The following is a 19,506-nucleotide window of genomic DNA, read 5'->3' on the forward strand; positions in this document are numbered from 1 at the left end:
GTGATTATCAGGGAGTAGCACATTACATGCTCTAAAACATTCAAATAAAGCGGGTTATTGTCATTTAACGCACCTTAGTTTAATTTGTTGTAGCCATGAATAAGATACACAGGATAAAGTAACTTAGAACCTAAATATGATTTGCATTTACAATAAACAATTCCAATATTAATTTTTATCTCAAATGTTTTTTTTTGTGCATGTTTTAATACATTTCTAACACGTTTCATTTGTAACATTTCTGCTATTGGGGTATTCAAGTTCCAAGTGCCGATTCTCGGCTCATTAAGAATAGGACATATCGATTATTTCAGAATCAGTCAGTAATTGACTCGGTTCACTCTACAATTCATGAAATAATCATTCAGTTCGATTTGTGAACTGCTTCAATCTACTCATTAAAAATATCCCAGTAAAATTCGTTGACAAATTCGATTTCACTAATCACAGGCTTATTGTGCATAAACAGCGTTTGATGTTTTATACCTGAATTTACCCTTATTCTGATTACATTTTATACTATTACCCCCCCCCCCCCCTTTTTTTTTTCTATTTTATTTTTGTATGCATAATTTTATAGTGATTAAGAGTTGCATAATAATAAATGCATGCTGCCTACAACATTGTCTAGGTAAGAAGTTCACTAGGTTTGGTATATGCAGCTCTGTGCATGTTTTATGACTGTAAACTAAATAAAAAAAGTCTTTATGGAAAAATATATAGAAATAAGTTATTGGAGACAAATAAGCATATCCTTGTTTTATTTTGGTATTTCATGTTCCTATAAAGACTATGTAAATACTAACAATAACTGGTGCTCCTATGTATGTCTCTGTTTTTTCATTTGTGGTAAACCTACAAACCTGAAGTCCCTTCATTCCTGTATTATCAGAGATATTTTGATTCTGAGTGAATAATTTTTATCACTAGCTGATTTGTAAACTATGTTTCAGAGAAAACACCTACTTGATCAGCCAGATTTTAAAAATCCATAATGAAAACATTAAAGTTTGATCCATTTCCACATTAACAAGCTAAATAGTTCTTGCATACTTCATATAAACCACCAAACCCACATTAGAAAAATTCTGATATACTTGCATCTTTGTTCTACATGTGCAAAAAGCACACAATTTTTAAGTATACACCCTTAATATCATAGTCATAAAATACCTCTCAAAGTCATGTTTGTAGAACATCAGGAAAACAAAAATCCCCCAACCATGACCAGAAGGATTTGGCAAACCTTGCTAAAGTTTAGGGCCAAAACTCACAGATGAGGTCTTTGAGTTTTGCTGCCTTTTCACAAACAAAAGACATGTTCACAACAGACACTATGGGCGGATCGCAGGTTGCATCAGACTCAATGCCTCATGTTCTCAGCTCCCATTCTGAGTCAGCTGAAGGTATTCATTATACAGCTTCTCCTGAGCCTCGTAAAGCTTGCGAAGCTTTTTGGTCAGTCCCTTACTGAGCTCCTTCCCCTCAGCATCATGTATTGGGAAACCCTGTATATACAAAGAACAGACGTACTATTAGCATTTCTGAATAGATGTAACCAAATGATTAAAAATGCAATAGGACTCATCTATCCCCTATAGACTAAAAGTCACCTTGAAATAGATCCAACATACAGCACTGTGACATAAAAGAGTGTATCTTAAGACAAAGGAAGAATGAATGGTTTGCATTACCGTTTCATCAAAGCTGGAGTACTTGTCAGTCTCTGAACGGAACATTTCATTGGGTTTAACCTTCATTTTTGCCAACTTTGCCATCTATCACAAAAAATATACAAATAGTTAAAAACAATGGAGGACTAACGGGAACATAGTTTCTTAAATCTAAAAATATTTAACAATAGACATGAGAGGCTTTCTACATGACGGGTGACTAAATTATGGAGCGTTTCAGGTGGTTTCTGTAATCGCTCTAATCACCTCTTGTTCTTGTTTTTTCCTGGCAGCCTCCTCTTTTTTCTTTTTCTTTTCATCTTCCATCTTGAAACATAAAACAATATAAGTATTATGCAGAACAGTAATATTAACATGTCAAATAAATGAACCAAATTGACAACATAAGTAATATCATCTTATAATATAACTTATATAATATATAAGTATACTAATATATATATATATATATATATATATATATATACACTGAAAATAATGCATCACAGTTTCTACAAAAGTGTAAAGCAGCAAAACTGTTTTCAACATAATAATAATAATAATAATAATAATAAGAAGAAATGTTTCTTGACCACCAAATCAGCATATTATAATGATTGTAGAAGGATCACGTGACGACACTGAAAACGGCTGAAGAATTATCTTTGACACCACAGAAATAAATTATAGAAACACACACACACACACACACACACACACACACACACACACACACACACACACACACACACACACACACACACACACACACACACACACACACACACACACACACATATATATATAATCAGTTTAAAAAAAGTGTATATATATATATATATATATATATATATATATATATATACACACACACATTTTATTTTAGAAACACTGTTTATTGTTTATCAATGACCATCTCAGGTGGATCATGATGGATCAGCAGAACGTGTCCAAAGCTGTAGCATGCATACAAGGTTCAAAGGAGTAATTCAAAGAAGGTACAACAATTAACCCGTGCAACTTGAGTCCTTATAATACATTCAGAAGGCCAGCATTTACACTCACAAGCTTGAAAGACCTAAATACATTTTTCATGACCTGGTTTGCATCTGATTAATTTCTTTTGTGATGCTTGAGATGGAAAGAAACTTTTTTCCATTGACAAAAAACGCACCACCTTACCCTGATGGTGAGATAACTTTGATCTGATTAATGGCTATTTTTTAACCTAATAAGGTGTACTACAAACAGTACATCACTGGCAGTGTATAATGGGATACAAAATCTACACCACGGAAACAGAAAATATCAAGTAGAGAGTTCATAGTACATGGCCATATAGACGGATTCTGACATTACCTTTTTCTTCTCTTCTCTTTCCTTCAGAAGAGTTTCTTTGTCCACCAACTTCACCGATGTGGGGAGTCCTTTGAGGAGGGGGAAAAAAAACAACTTGTAATTTTCCATGACATTCAGAGTTTAAGCTTATCTCCATTTCTTTACTTTACCATCACGATCCTCCAGTCGGACACCCAGCTCAGGTAAAGTGTCATCACGCAATTCGTCACAGAGCTTCAGCAATTCTGTAACTGGAACACAAACAAATTTTCCTAATAAATTCTCTTTTCTTTATAAAAAGTTCAATCTGTATTGTACGCAGATGTCTGCTGGAGGTATAGCCACAACAATAGCCATAAAAAAAAGAAATGTTTTATACAGAAATCATTTATAACCAACCAAATAACTTTGTACTGTAGCAGATATTCACACTAAAATATAAATAAATAAAAAAACAGCAAAAGAGTTTTACCTTTCTTCTCTCGAGATATTTTTCTGATGTCTTCCCTGAAATCCGACAGCACTGACAAATAGGGCATGACTGTGCTCTCCAACTGAACCAGAAACCAAAAGATTAAGTAGAGTTTAATGACAGATTAGATATCATCTTAACAATCCACAAGAAAGCATTATTAGATTGAATCTTTAATAACATGTCTTAACAAGTCTAGCTTTGTAACATTAATTAAAAAGAAAACCTTTGAATCAAACATGATCTGAGTGGTGTTGCTTACATCAGCATTCTGACCGTTTCCTCCAACAGGGAAGCCAATGGGCTCAGTTCCCTCAATTGCTCCAAATGTCTGTCAAAGCAGAAAAAAGCTTAAGCAAGCACTTCACTGTACATCCACAGTTTCAGTTCTGTCCCGACATCTCAGCTCATGCAGATTTCAAGAAAGGACTAGACATTAAGGTTTAATGTAGCAATTAGGGTAAGGATTACAGAGAATACAGAAACAGTTCTGTTCCTTTGCTGCATCCAGGTTTCAAAGTATGTCAAAGTTCAAGCTCTGTTTTACAAAAACAAAATTGTTGACATGTTACCTTAAGCATATCGGTCAAGTACAGGGCAATGCTCTCCAGCAGCATGCGGTTAGGGGGCAGTTTTGCACTCCTTCTGGCAGCCATATAGGTGTTACTCTGACCGACGAGAGCCCGCATCTCTTCCAGAGCTGAACGAGTGTCTATGTTGTCACACAACGCCTCATGAACTGAGGTTTTCTTCTTGTAGAAGCTACGCAAACACAAATACACATACACATAAACGACTATAATGACGAGTGGTAACACTTTACTTCCAAGACACAGACAATGTTAAAAAGTAAGGAATGTATGCATCACCTTTTGTTCAGTTCAATCTCTTCAGCTTCCCATTTTTCAAATTGGCCAGTGATGTCTGTCGGGCTCCTCAGTATATCTTTAACATTTAAGAAGAACTCCTGTGAAAACATAAAATAAGAACTGAATGAATTGTGAGATGCGTTAAAATTACACCATACTGTTCTTATATTTAATACACCATACCGTTATTATATTTCAAAATGTAATTTATTCTTATTATTATCACAGCTGAAAATGGTTTGGCTGCTTAATATTTTTTGTGGAAACTTTGATCCATTTTTTTTCAGGATTCAAAAGAATTGCTTGCTAAATTTAATTAAAAAAGTAACCATTAAAAGTTATTGTAAGTCACTTTTGATCAATTTATTGCGTCCTTTCTGAACAAAAGTATTTAAAATATATATTTTACCATACTAAAAGTTAACAAAATCGTACGGAGCCCAAACTTTTGAAAAATAGTGCATTTTCTGTGGTAATAAACAACAAGCCACACATTCTGTTGATAGAGCTTGTTTAATCTATCATATTCCTTTCATTTGTTTAAGTGTTTTAAAAATATTTTACCATACTAAGAGTTAACATATTGAGACAATCCACAGTCCCTAAAATAAAAAATAAAAAACCCACCAGGTCCTATTACTTCAAGGGTAGCAAAGAACTTGCATGCATAAATACATTTTTTGCATAATTCATAAACATCTTTCCTGAAGCAATTTATTTATTTAACTAAATTTTTTTTTATTTCTAGACCATTTGTAAAACAGTGCTTTGTTTACAAAGTATGTAACATTCCTCTCTGTACAGACACTAACAACAACCTCAGCTTTTTAGTTACTTTGTTTGAATATTTACAGCTTTTACTTCTAATTTGGGACCTCAGAATATCTGTTCATCTCCAGTTTTATTTAAGCCAAACTCTGTTGAGGGAATTGCACTCTTATTGCATCACCCTCTAATAAGCCATCTTAATTTTCACTCAAGTACAGCCTACGGAGGCGCACTGGGGTAGAGGAAAAACATGGTGTGTCTCATTAAGATCCAAACCTCAAGTTCGGGTGAGGCTGGTCTAAGAAAATATAGCATGTAGGTCAGTCATAAGTAACCTTCGCATACTTCCCATGCTAATAGCTGCCTGTGTGAGTATCAGGCAGATTTGGAGCTCTGCCCACGTTATATTCCTTGGTGACAGAGTAATTGATAGAAAGAAAGATGCGCAAGACAGAATTAATGCGCCCTGAAGGACACCTGCTATTCTCCGACCTTCTGGGTTCATGAAGGAATCTAAATAAGCCTATTGTGCACTCATGAGGATTCTTTATGCTGATAAGTGGCAGATATTAAATTTGGATAGACTGAATTTTTGGGTGTTCTCCCCTACTTTATCATCCTTCTTGGTTTCTCACTTACATTTATGAATCTCTCATATTGGATGGCTGACTCCATTGTGTTGCTGGAGTAATCCAACGTGTCTTTCCATGAATGCATCAGAAAGGCCAAACGAAGCTGCCTTGCTAAAAGGAAACAGAGCACAAATGCACAATGTCAAAACTTTAACATCCTATCGTAGTTTGCAGATAATTACCGGAAAATATGTATAAGGGAGAAAAGAAATTACCACACAAACACAGTAACTCACATAGGTTAATGAAAGAATTTCATGGAGATAAGGAAAAAACTATAAAAAATATCTTATGTGCCAAGGTCTTAGTAATCTTTGCAATAATGTTGGTTTCATACATCTTTGAAAAATTGTTTTTCTGCACAATAATTTTTTTAATAACCCTTAGAATGAAAAGAGTAAAAACTGGGAGCTGTGAAAAATATGATACACCGGTGTTTTGCCAGATGAGAAGTTCATCTTTTTTACTCTTAATTCATTTTATAACTGTATCATATATCTATTTTAATTTATTTTATATCTCTTTTAATTTTCCTTGCTTTTATATTGTGATTATTTTAATTCCTCTCTGTAAAGCACTTTGAATAGTGTATGAAATGTGCTATATAAATAAACTTGCCTTGCCTTTCATTTAAGAGGATGAAATGTGTGATATATACAAAGAGGCTTGTATAATGACCTTGACACAGTCAAAGAGGTCTAAAGGGGTACTTTTATGCTTGCTTGTCATATGATAAAAAAATGTTTTTTATTTTTTAAATAATAATCTCAAAAAAAATAATAATTTGAAAATTGACAACATGAGGATTATTCAAATTAAAAATATTTCAATCGTATTTTTTGAAATCATAAATTCAGACCAAAAAAGAGCATCACATCTTTGACCCATATGCAGATAATAGTAACACAGTGATTCTAATAAAACTTTAATTGTAACATAATTACCCGTATGTTTGGCCAGGGCATCTTTGATAGTAATGAAGTTCTTCAGAGATTTGGACATCTTGCATCCGGCGATGGTCAGGTGACCCGTGTGCAAGAAATACCGTACCCAGTGATCATTCTCAAAGTAAGCCTATCAAAAATATACAATGTTAAAACTTTAATCCACACATACTGTTTGCAACTTTAAAGGTGTGACAAACAAGAATCCAGGACCAGGATCAAGTTCTCTACCATCGGTCTTCAGATTTACCTTTTACTAGAAAAAATTTGTTTACAAGGCAGTGCTAAAAAAAAAAGTATGCAGCTTTGTAGTTGATGACAGCAAAATATTTAATCACCCCCTTATTATTTCCTCTCTATATGCTCTTGTAAAATAAGAAAAAAAGAGCACCTGCTAACAATGACTATAACAACATGCACATCAAACAGAAATATGTTTTAAAGTCCCCCTATGGTGAAATCAAAGCTTTTAATGTTATTTATATGTCTATGTGGTGTTTTTAATATGCTTTAAGACAAACCATGTGCAAATTCATAAGTCAACACCATTGTTGAGTATTTTCTCCTTAAATCAGCAGTGAACCAAATGCGGTTTGAAATCGCTGGTGTTTCTGACGTCACAAACTACCTTGCAACCAATCTCGTCAACAAATGGATCTCTGAGCTGGTGTGGGTGAGTGGAGGTGGGGCTAATTTGCATATTCATAGAACCTTGCATACTAAATGAGGCAAGGGTGTAGAGTTACATTCAAGCTATTTTAAGGCAAAAACATTTAAAAATGTCATTTTGGTGATCAAAGATGAGTTAAAAGGGATAAAACTATTGACTACAGGGGGACTTTAATTAAAAGTCTGACAAAGACACAAATGGTTTTAACTAGTCAGAAGCAATTATGTTAATTCCAACGTGACGTGAATGAAGCATTAATCTGTATGGAATAATTAACTGGATTCTAATGATAGCTTTTCAACAATGGCTACTGGCCATATTTTTTATATGAGCACCTAGTAATTTTCTCACTTCAGATTGTGCCAACTCATTGTCATGATGAGGAAAACGCAAGTCAAAACCTCCTCCGTGGATATCCATAGACTCTCCCAATATGGATCCAGCCATGGCGGAACACTCAATGTGCCATCCAGGTCTCCCCTGTAACAACCCCAGCAGATTTGTAAATGTTCAGCCCAACTTGAAAACATAGGCGATGCATTCAAACCTTTGTTGTACCATGTTAAACCTACTTAGCTGCCAAGTCGTCATTATCATCTATTCATTCTCTGAACTTAACAAAAGTAAAGGGCATGTTTGCCTGATGTGTACTTGCTCACCTTTCCCCAAGGGGAATCCCAAGATGGTTCTCCAGGCTTGGAGGCCTTCCACAGCGCAAAGTCATTCTGTGACCTCTTTTCACTGAGTCTGTCTGCTGAGATACTCAAGTCTCCTGCAAAAGAAAAGAAAAAAAAACATTCAAAGTCCAGGTGAAGACTGAAGCCAACACTTTTCATGAAAAGAATTCAGAGTAAAAGCAACTGCATTAGGTCCTAATGCTCTGTAATACAATAAATGATTCTAGCTCATAGTATCCACTGCTCAGATTATGATTCGAGCTATAAGCATTATCTGATAACTCTGCCCTTTCAGTGAGCATCATAGCAGTTGCTTTATAGCAATAGCATTGCAATTCCACATTAAGTTGCCATGGAAACGATAGACAGCTGAACTGCATACATTTATTGTAGGCCTACTTTTCAAAGACCCATTTGCAAAAGAAAAATAAAGAGTAAATCAGTTTAAAGGAAGTATTGCAATTTATTCCTGTACCTTCTCCTTCTTGAAGAGCCTTCTGATCTCCAACAGCCTCTGGTACCAGTTTGGCATAAGAATGAGCAGGGCAGGCATCAAACTTTGCAGTGTCAAAATATACTGACCCATTTGACTCATATCTTGTGAGAAAAGAAAGAAAATTAATTCATAGACATTCTAGGAAAGTATTGTTTTTCTTTTTAAAGGGGCAAATCATGAAATATCAAAATAATCAAACAATCTAGAAAGAAGACATCTCTAGTCTTACCCATAACCATTGTCCACAATCTTTTTGACAAATGCCACAATCTCCGGAACGTACTCACTGACCCGTGTGAGAACATCAGCAGGGAGCACCTGTCAATCAAAAACACCACAGGCTTTTGTCACTGCTCAGAGTTAACACGTTTTAACTAGAGATGCATCGATAAGAACATGTTGGCCAATAACGATAACCGATAATTCTTTATATTTAAAAGCCATTAAAGGGATAGTTCACCCAAAAATGAAAATTCTGTCAGTATTTACTCACCCTCATGTTGTTCCAACCCCGTAAGACCTTCGTTCATCTTCGGAACACGAATTAAGATATTTTTGATTAAATCTGAGAGCCGGATCACTCCTCCATAGGCTTCTTCAGGGATTGAAACTTGCCAGTTATTGTTATTAAAAAATAATAAGTCAGTTATTAAAAGTTATTAAAGACATCGTTAAAATAGTCCAAGTGACCACAGTGGCTCAATCTTAAGTTTATCAAGCGACGAGAATACTTTTTCTGCGCAAAAACAAACAAAAATAACGACTTTATTTCGACTATTCATTTCCTTCTCTGTGGGCCTCTAGTCAGTTAACGTAGTGTGATCGCGTAGAGCTACGTCACACGTAGGCTCACTATTGGCCGACGCTGGACATGTGTGTGATGCGTGTGACGTATAACAAGAGAAGCTTACGATATTAAACTAGTGAACTGACTCGAGACCCACAGAGAAGGAAATTAATAGTTGAAATAAAGTCGTTACTTTTGGGGTTTTTTGCGCACAAAAAGTATTCTCGTCGTTTGATAAACTTAGGATTGAGCCACTGTGGTCACTTGGACTATTTTAACGATGTCTTTAATAACTTTTTGGGGAACAAGTGTCAATCCCTTAAGAAGCCTATTGAAGAGTGATCCAGCTCTCAGATTTAATCAAAAATATCTTAATTCGTGTTCAGAAGATGAACGAAGGTCTTACGGGGTTGTAACAACATGAGGGTGAGTAAATACTGACAGAATTTTCATTTTTGGGTGAACTATCCCTTTAACTGATATATTGGCCAATAAATCTAAATCCACATTTTTATATAATCTTTGAGAGCCTGATTACAAAAACAAAAGTCTCACCATTAAAAGCCATGTCTCAAGCACACAATTATAATGTTCTCATTATAATTTTATGTAGCCTATATGACAGACTTGCGCTGCACGTTGCACTTAACTGTATTTTCTTTTTTGAAGTGATTTCAATCAATTCAAAACCATCATGGCGAACACTGCACATTTGAAGTGTCTTGGCTGAAGGAAATAATCCATTATTTATCGGCTTTATTATATCAGCCAAATTTTCTTATCAGGCAGATAACATTAAAAATGAACATTTATCGGCCGATACCGACATGTTAGCCAATATATCGTGAATTGTGCTAGTTTTAACACATCAGTATGAACATCACAATATATTTTCTTGGTTTCTACAAAAATATTAAGTAGCACAACTGTCAGCGTTGATAATAATACAAAATATTTCTTGAGCAGCAAGTCAGCATATGACACTGAAGACTGGAGTAATGATGCTGAAAATTCATCTTTGCACCACATGAATAAATTACATTTTAAAATATATTAAAACAGAAAACAGTTATTTTAAATTTCATTAATATTACTGTATTTATTCTTAATTTATTCTTACTGTATTATTATTATTTTTAGCAAATAAACGCAGCCTTGGTGAGCATAAGACACTATAAAACATTAAAAAACTCGGTTACACTTTATTTTTAGGTGACATAGTTACATTATACTTAATGAAATAAGTACTGAGTAATATTAATTAACTACATGTACTTACTATAAAGTTACGTTTAGGGTTTGGTTTAGAGCTAGTTACTTGTAAGTATGCATAATTTAATGTTATTACAATATTTATTACACGTAGTAACGTGTAACTACGTCACCTTAAAATAAAGTGTTACCAAAAAAATCGTACTGACCCTAAACATTTGAACTTAAGTCATAGTTAGGTCATTTTAAAGCTATTGAATTTCCCATCAGTTCAAGTTCACTCACATTGAGGGCTTCCATGTCTTTATGGTACTCTCCCTCCCAGTACTTTGGCAACAAAGAGAAGATGGAGTTTTCTGTCACTTGGCTCCCAAACTGGTAGTCTAACCATTCTGACAAAAGATCCTTGGCCTCCTCCAATAAGACCTAAAAATGAGAACCATTTAAAAAAATGGTTAAAGAATCCCACTACAAATACAAGTTTGATAGATGCGGCACAGAATATCATAAGCCAAATGATATGGAACAGAAAGCCTCAGACATGGCCCTGATCAAACTAGGTCACATGTGTATTTTTAAAACACAGTGCGAATCATCTACCTGTGCGAGATTCTGGAGTGAATGGCCCGCAGCGTTGGTCTGCGCTGCCATCTGCAGGGGACCCAGGGCAGCGTCCACAGCTGCATCCAGCCTCTCCAGCATCTGCTTCTTATCTGGGTCAGTAGTCTCAGCAAGCTTGGCTTTAAAAGGCTAAACATAATAAAACCAAATTAGAGCACATTGATGAAGAACGAGATGAAAGCTATGAAAACATTTGTGAGAAGGCCAGTCACTAACTGTCTAGACGGTTTGAGGTAGTCATACTTTTATTTTGTCTTCAGAGCTGCTTAAACCTCTTAAGCAAAATCATTTATTTTCATTAGTTAATAGAAGCTCTGCCAGTACTTCAGCAGTACGTATAAATCTTTATTACCTTGTTAATGTTCACTTGGAAGGTTTGTGCCACCATAAGGCAGCACACACTGATAATAATGACTGATAATGAGTTAAGTGATAACTGGAGACAGATCTGAACTATTAGAAGAAAAGTAATAGTAATAGTCATAATAGTATCATTTAGAGCACAGGTTTTCAACCTTTTTGACTTGAAGGCCCCCCACTGTTCAACACAATTATAAATTTTCAAAATGTATTGGCTAATATCTTTCCTTTGGTATTTCTGCTGTAATTATAACAATGCTGCTTGTTCTCAAACTTTATAATAACAGAAACAAGGAATGTTGATATATCAAAAATAACTAACCACAATTCATTTGGTGATTAAAGAAGAAAGAAATTAATAATTTTAAGTCATCGTGTTGCACCCTTGGAAGTTTACTAAACCCTTCTGGTTGAAAACTACTAATTAACAGAAAATAATTCAAATTTAACTGTATTTATGACTTAACATTTCATCTCTACTGTGACTTATATATTGAGTGAAACGTATTCTTGAACAAGGAAAAAAAGATTAGGGCAGGACTTTGTCCCATGGGAACTGATTGGACTGATGAATCGTTGTTTTGTTTGTGATCTTTTCATGTGAGTGACAGGTTCAAACTACCCCTTGCGGTCACTTCACTGTATGAGTGATGTAGTTGTTCCCTCACCGTTCGGGCTGCTAACACATCCTGCAGTATCTGAGACGCACTGGGCTTCTTCTCTCGGTACTGCTCCAGCAAGTAGTTCTGTCGAGCTCTTTTGATGATCTGAAATGAAGAAGTCACGCTGATAATCGTATATTGAGAAAATTGTATCGAATGTGAACTTTAGATTCATTTTATATGACCAAAAGAGTTAAAGAGTTTATAAAGAATACTATAAAGAAGAAAAAGTTTACATTCAGACTCTGTAAGCACTGCTCTTACTTTGTCATCAATATCTGTGATGTTCATACAGTAGAAGACGTCATATTTGAAATAATTCTTCAGTATTCTCCGGAGTATGTCAAAAGATATGTAGGACCTGAAAGAACAAGGACACTGAATCCTCATGAAATACAGAGAACTGATACTGTACATCAAACATGCTGCAAGAGCCTTGGATGGAAAACTTTCTGTTTTCTCTCTGTCTTCCACCAAACCATATTCAAACAATAGTTCAAAGCGCTTTCTGATTTGGTTTAAAGCCTCACATGCACACACTAACAAATCCTTGGCTCAGATTGAATGGCTGAATGTCTGTTTCAGCCTTTTCATTGACCGTTGTTCTGTCTATTGGGCTGTTTTGAACAGCTGGGGGACACTGAAAACAAAGAAACATCTATGAATGGATGGGGAATGTGTCACCTGGCATGGCCCATGTGAGAAGCGTCATACACCGTCGGGCCGCAGCAGTACCACGAAACCCTGTTGCCCTTCTGTGGTACAAACACCTCCTATAAGACATAAAACAGAACAGGTGTGAATGATACTGGCAGTTTATTGTCAGCATCCAATATACACCTCTGACAATAACAACAAAGAACAGAACGGACAATCATTTGTATCTGTTCAATTTCAACCAGCAAAGATGCCAATTTGCCAACCAGCAAGTTTACTGATTACTCATTACTGGCAATGCAAACAACAATGAATTCTGTAGATTTTCACAAAATTCGAACAAAATTCAAATGCTCCCATCCATGCACACTAACATTCAAATGTTTGGGGTAAAATCTTTATAATGTTTTTGAAACAAGTCTCTTATATGCTCACCAAGGCTTCCTGGCGAGCTAGATTTTCAGCATAATTTCTCCAATCTTCAGCGTCACAGAAATAATTGATTCTAATATGCTGATTTGGTGTTCAAGAAACATTTCTTATCATTATCAATGTTGAAAAAAGTTGTACTGCTCAATATTTCTTGTGGGATCGTTACACATATTTTCATGATTCTTTGATGAACAAAGTTCAACAGAACAGCATTTATTTAAAACAGAAGTGTTTTTTGTAACATTGTAAATGTCTTTACTGTCACTTTTGATCACTTTAGTGCATCCCTGCTGAATAAATTAATTTCTCAAATAAAAATGTACTACTGACCCTAAACTTTTGAAAAATGTATTGAGTGGTAATATTATACTGTAGTAAGGAAAAAATATAGTATAAATTTGAAGCCATGTTGTTTTATCTGTCATACCTTGGTCCGTGTGAGGCTGTTGTAAAGACGCAACTTTGAATTGTCTGTTGCTTGTGGGGGAGACCATGGTGGCTGCACCCGCTTTCCCTTTGCTGAAAAACAAGAGACAATTTTTTTTTAACCAAAATGACTTTGTTTAGTACAAAAATGAGTCCGATCTATAGATTAATTTATAGTAACCAATCCCAAAAATATCCAGCATTTGTGTCAAAACAACAGGTGCACTATGGGAAACATAGAAAACATAAAACATGTATAGATAAAGGTGACACATACACAAAGTGAAAATGAAAAAAACAATGTGCAAAATGAACATTGCACATAAAGAAAGAGCAGCACAAACACCTCATGGTGGACGAGTCACCTATAACTCAACTCATTCCGGTCCTGTTCAGAACAAACTTGTCTCGTTTTGACTACACTCCTTGTCAGATTCCTGTCAAAACCTCAGCTTATGTATAATAACACACCAAACACCCTCAGACTCATGCAACACATTCTGCAGATGTCCTCAGCACAGAAACCACTAACTTGAAGAAGTGCAAAATGCAGAAACTACAATTTAGCTACAGCCTACGTTCATGCACCCTGACTATGACAGGGGGAGTTCTGTCTACTCACTGCTGCATTCTGAGGTCTGGTCATTCGTTTGGGGCTTCAGGGCGGCTATGTGTTTGTACCAGCGCAGGGCGTGGACATGCCGCTCAGGTGGAGGCCCACATAGAAGCGCAAAGGCTTCTGCATCCGCCTGCGAAGGCCCGTAGCCAGCCAAGTAACTGCGACTGCTCAAGTACTCATTCAGAGCCTCAACCCTGCGAGCATCCTCACTTATGCGCAGTAAGAAGCCATAATCAAAGGCTGGGAAAACAAAAGGGCATAGACACACATAAACACATAGAGGAGCAGACATTAGAAATGAGCAAGGGGCCTGTAGAGAATGCCTGTGATGACGCCTGTAATCCTTTCTAACCTCATTCCTCTGAAACATAAAACTGTAATAATCTGATCACACACTTTTGGACAACAACACTCACAAATATGTCAATTAATTTTATAATTGAGGGTAACTTCAATGACATTGTTTTGAAATTAACTGAAATTTAAAATTACTTTTGTTATTGCTAAAAGTATTGTAAAACTACAGGTCCTTCTCAAAAAATTAGCATATTGTGATAAAGTTAATTATTTTCCATAATGGAATGATAAAAATTAAACTTTCATACATTGTAGATTCATTGCACACCAACTGAAATATTTCAGGTCTTTTATTGTTTTAAAACTGATGATTTTGACATACAGCTCATGAAAACCCAAAATTCCTATCTCAAAAAATTAGCATATTTCATCCGCCCAATAAAAGAAGTGTTTTTAATACAAAAAAAGTCAACCTTAAAATAATTATGTTCATGCACTCAATACTTGGTCTGGAATCCTTTTGCAGAAATGACTGCTTCAATGCGGCGTGGCATGGAGGCAATCAGCCTGTGGCACTGCTGAGGTGTTATGGAGGCCCAGGATGCTTCGATAGCGGCCTTAAAGGGTCATGAAACCCTAAACCAAATTTTCTGAGATTTTAACAGAGGTATATGTGTTGAACACCATTGAAGACAATGTTAGCATCTGTTAGTTTTAAAAGTAGGGTGAAAATGGTTAAATTTGAGTTTTTCCCCGCTATTTTCGTCTTCCGGGTTTAAAATCTTCATCGCAGGCTGTGACGTGGCAGAGCACAGTGTAGTGCGTCGATGACTCATCGGTCTCTCATAATTATTAATGAGACACTGTCTCTAAATTATTCATGACACCACGTGGATCTTTCCACAGACATGTCAAACTGTGATATCGCGTAGTAAAGGAGAGAGACAATCATGGGACGCAAAATTTTCGTGGTGCAAAAGTCAAAGTGGGTTGAATATATTTACCCGCGATGCTGCCAGGGCTAGACTCTGGCTCCGGGTGGTTGGTTGGCCATCAACCACGGACACTTCTAATACGTGTGCCGCAAACATTTTACCAGAGGGAGCTTCAAGAACTGGAGAATGGTGGACTTTGGCCTTCTCGATGACCAATGCAAGTTACGTCTTGCGAGTAATGCGGTACCAAGTCCTGAGGACTTTTCTATCCCTTCAGAGGTAGGCTATGTGTGTGTCTAAAATGTAACCCTGGTCATTTTACTTGCCTTTTGTTAAATAAGCGGTCGTTATGAACATTTTAGATATTTCGATAATATATCAATTGAATGCTTAATGCGGGAGACTTGTGAATGTGTAGTGTTGACGTGCGGGCCGGGCGACACAGTGTGGTGCCTGTGTGTGTGTGTGTACGTGGTTGCGTGCAGGCAGGGCGAGCCTGCGAAATGATTCGGGGTCAGAGAGAGAAGCGGTAGGATGTGTGTTTGGACGAGCGACTGAAAACTCTGAAATTATTGTTCATTATTGATCGTACATTGTACAGAGGTCAAAATTATTGTACAAATACGAGAATTATCGTACATCTGGCAACACTGCTGGCTGATGACAGTACCCCCTCTCCCCTGCCGTGCCACACCCACTCCCTGCCTTCTTCTCACAGCCATCCACGCCCATTTAATTAGCATTTTTCAAAAAGATTGTGAGCTAGACTTGAGCTGAAAGAGGGGGGTTTCATGACCCTTTAAACTCATCCAGAGTGTTGGGTCTTGCGTCTCTCAACTTTCTCTTCACAATATCCCACAGATTCTCTATGGGGTTCAGGTCAGGAGAGTTGGCAGGCCAATTGAGCACAGTAATACCATGGTCAGTAAACCATTTACCAGTGGTTTTGGCACTGTGAGCAGGTGCCAGGTCGTGCTGAAAAATGAAATGTTCATCTCCATAAAGCTTTTCAGCAGATGGAAGCATGAAGTGCTCCAAAATCTCCTGATAGCTAGCTGCATTGACCCTGCCCTTGATAAAACACAGTGGACCAACACCAGCAGCTGACATGGCACCCCAGACCATCACTGACTGAGGGTACTTGACACTGGACTTCAGGCATTTTGGCATTTCCTTCTCCCCAGTCTTCCTCCAGACTCTGGCACCTTGATTTCCGAATGACAAGCAAAATTTGCTTTCATCCGAAAAAAGTACTTTGGACCACTGAGCAACAGTCCAGTGCTGCTTCTCTGTAGCCCAGGTCAGGCGCTTCTACCGCTGTTTCTGGTTCAAAAGTGGCTTGACCTGGGGAATGCGGCACCTGTAGCCCATTTCCTGCACACGCCTGTGCACGGTGGCTCTGGATGTTTCTACTCCAGACTCAGTCCACTGCTTCCGCAGGTCCCCCAAGGTCTGGAATCGGTCCATCTCCACAATCTTCCTCAGGGTCCGGTCACCTCTTCTCGTTGTGCAGCGTTTTTTGCCACACTTTTTCCTTCCCACAGACTTCCCACTGAGGTGCCTTGATACAGCACTCTGGGAACAGCCTATTTGTTCAGAAATTTCTTTCTGTGTCTTACCCTCTTTTTTGAGGGTGTCAATGATGGCCTTCTGGACAGCAGTCAGGTCGGCAGTCTTACCCATGATTGCGGTGTTGAGTAATGAAACAGGCTGGGAGTTTTTAAAAGCCTCAGGAATCTTTTGCAGGTGTTTAGAGTTAATTAGTTGATTCAGATGATTAGGTTAATAGCTCGTTTAGAGACCCTTTTCATGAACTTTATCACAATATGCTAATTTTTTGAGAAGGACCTGTATTTAAAATCCTTTCGTTAATTGAAGTAAATCTAAAACTTCATAGAAGTTTTAGATTTAAAACTTAAGATAACAATTTAATTAGATGAAAAACTTAAATGAAAATGAGAAATGTTGCCTTGGCAACTAACTGAAATGAAATAACTAGTTAAAGTACTGAAATTACAAAAAATTAACTGAAATAAAAATAGATGTTTTAAATATTTAAACAAAATATTAAATCATAATAATAAATAAATTACAAAAGCCCATAACTAAATCAATAAAACTTAATATATAAATAAAAACTTATAAAAACAATAAAAACTTAGTATATAAATAATGCTACAATAACACGGATTAAAGTAACGTTACTGTTGTGAAAAAAATACATGACAAAATTCTGCGGGAGGAGTGCAACATGGGAAAGAGCAAAAAACGATTATTATAAATAATGTCTTTATTGAATTAAAAACTATTATGAAACAGTCGAGGATGAATAAATCTAACTTATTTGTATGTGTGTGTATGTTCTGAAAAAGAACAAATCTGAAAAATGATAATGATCTCATAATTTTGTAACAGGCTGCATTTCTTTCACAAAAACGCCCACGATCACAGAATAATTAATGTAAACGTCAAGAAACCGGAAGAGGTACATTCCATTCGATTCCCACCTCTAACGTTAGTTAAATATGAAATTATTGCACTCCATATGTGTTTTACTATTTCGACTGTCTGATTTAATCTTATCTGTCAAAACAATATTCAGACACGGCGCTAATAAAACAATATGACAGACAGTGAAACAGCAATAGGAGAGACTCTGGAATGTTGCCACATTATAAAACATTACATGTTAATGTAAAGAGTAGTAAAATGGTAGAATAAATTGTGGGAAAAATCTTGTAACAGCTGCAAGATTGAATAGAACCAGCATTAATGAATCACTTTAAACAGGTCTAACAGAACGAACACGCATTAATGTTCAGTAGCATACATCATGCCTGATACATCGCAAGAAAAGTGAAATAAGTAAATAGATAAATATTACCTATATCTCCTGTGCTTGCCATTTTCCTCTATCTGATGCAACAATAACGTGTCCGGAAAACACAATGAAACACAGGACATACACGAAATCAATGCTGGTTTACGGATCTCTAGGTAATTTACACGGCTTTCGTTGCGTGTCTTATCATATACAGATCCAATGCTCTTGCTCTTCTACGGCGATTATGCGATTATAGCTGCTACTATTACTACTTCCAGGCAAACATTAAAGCTCCTTTCGTTCCAAAATAAAAGTCTCATGTCGAAAATAATTACTTTAAAAAAAATAACAGTATTACTAATTAAGGTAATTTAAAAGAATTGCTTACGTAAACATTGTTTAAATACAATTTCAAATATTAAGTGTAAGCATTAATAGCCATATTCGATTTAAATTATTTATTATTGGGGTGAATATAGTATAGGCCTACTACACGATATAAATCATGTTTAAAGACCGTGTAGTTTTTAGTTAATTTACATATTGTCTTAAGTTATTCGATTAGATTGTTGTCACCTCTACTTTTCTTTATTTCTCTTTCCTTTTTCCTCCCGGAAATTTGTAAAGACAGACCGCTAGGTGGAATCCAAGTATTACCTCGGGAGGGTGAGTAAATTATGACTGTGTTTTCATTTTGGGTGAACTAACGTTATTCCTTTAAAATGGGAAAGTTTATAAAATCATAAATAAATTAATAGAATAAGCATTCTTTCTATTTACGTGTAACCATCTGCTTACATTACTGGAAAATAAATATTATCCTATCTGGCCATATTAATAAAACATTAAAACAAATCGCAGTGGCACATTATTTATTATTATTATTAACAGCAGCTTCTTCACTTACGTTTGTGAATTTGTATGGAAGACAATAGGCCTAGCCTACTTGTTTGTGTTTCCCCTTGTTTTTGTACGAAATTAAACTTCTAAAAAGTTGCTACACTGTTTCACAGTATTCATTCTAGGTCAAGGACCCTGTCAGACAGCTCTTATCTTAGGTTTGTGATTCCAGGCAGACTACAGATCTTAACCGCGACGCAGAGTGTCAATGGAATGTGCCATTGAAGAGTGACAG

General features: G+C 36.2%; 1 protein-coding gene across 2 annotated transcripts; it reads right to left on the reverse strand.

The window, feature by feature from the left end:
• Positions 1–744: 744 nt before the first annotated feature.
• cars1 (cysteinyl-tRNA synthetase 1) lies at positions 745–18,675 on the reverse strand. Of its 2 annotated transcripts, XM_077228670.1 has the most exons (23): positions 18,432–18,675; positions 14,319–14,555; positions 13,698–13,789; positions 12,866–12,954; positions 12,446–12,542; positions 12,188–12,286; positions 11,139–11,288; positions 10,824–10,964; positions 8,769–8,857; positions 8,519–8,640; positions 8,026–8,138; positions 7,718–7,846; positions 6,697–6,826; positions 5,760–5,863; positions 4,353–4,450; positions 4,056–4,245; positions 3,746–3,814; positions 3,484–3,565; positions 3,182–3,262; positions 3,033–3,100; positions 1,941–2,000; positions 1,695–1,778; positions 745–1,508 (listed from the first exon to the last, which is right to left on the reverse strand). In XM_077228670.1, the coding sequence occupies exons 1-23, from the start codon at positions 18,451–18,453 to the stop codon at positions 1,380–1,382; spliced, it is 2,475 nt and encodes an 824-aa protein (XP_077084785.1). In that variant the 5' UTR covers positions 18,454–18,675; the 3' UTR covers positions 745–1,379. The 2 variants fall into 2 exon arrangements, with proteins under 2 accessions (XP_077084785.1, XP_077084786.1); XM_077228671.1 differs by lacking the exon at positions 14,319–14,555 and having other exon boundaries at positions 18,432–18,658.
• Between the last annotated feature and the right edge of the window lie 831 nt (positions 18,676–19,506).

The sequence above is a fragment of the Siphateles boraxobius genome, unplaced genomic scaffold (assembly GCF_051911475.1).
Source record: "Siphateles boraxobius isolate OS27281-9 unplaced genomic scaffold, OSU_SipBor_1 130, whole genome shotgun sequence".
NCBI classification, from domain to species: Eukaryota; Metazoa; Chordata; class Actinopteri; order Cypriniformes; family Leuciscidae; genus Siphateles; species Siphateles boraxobius.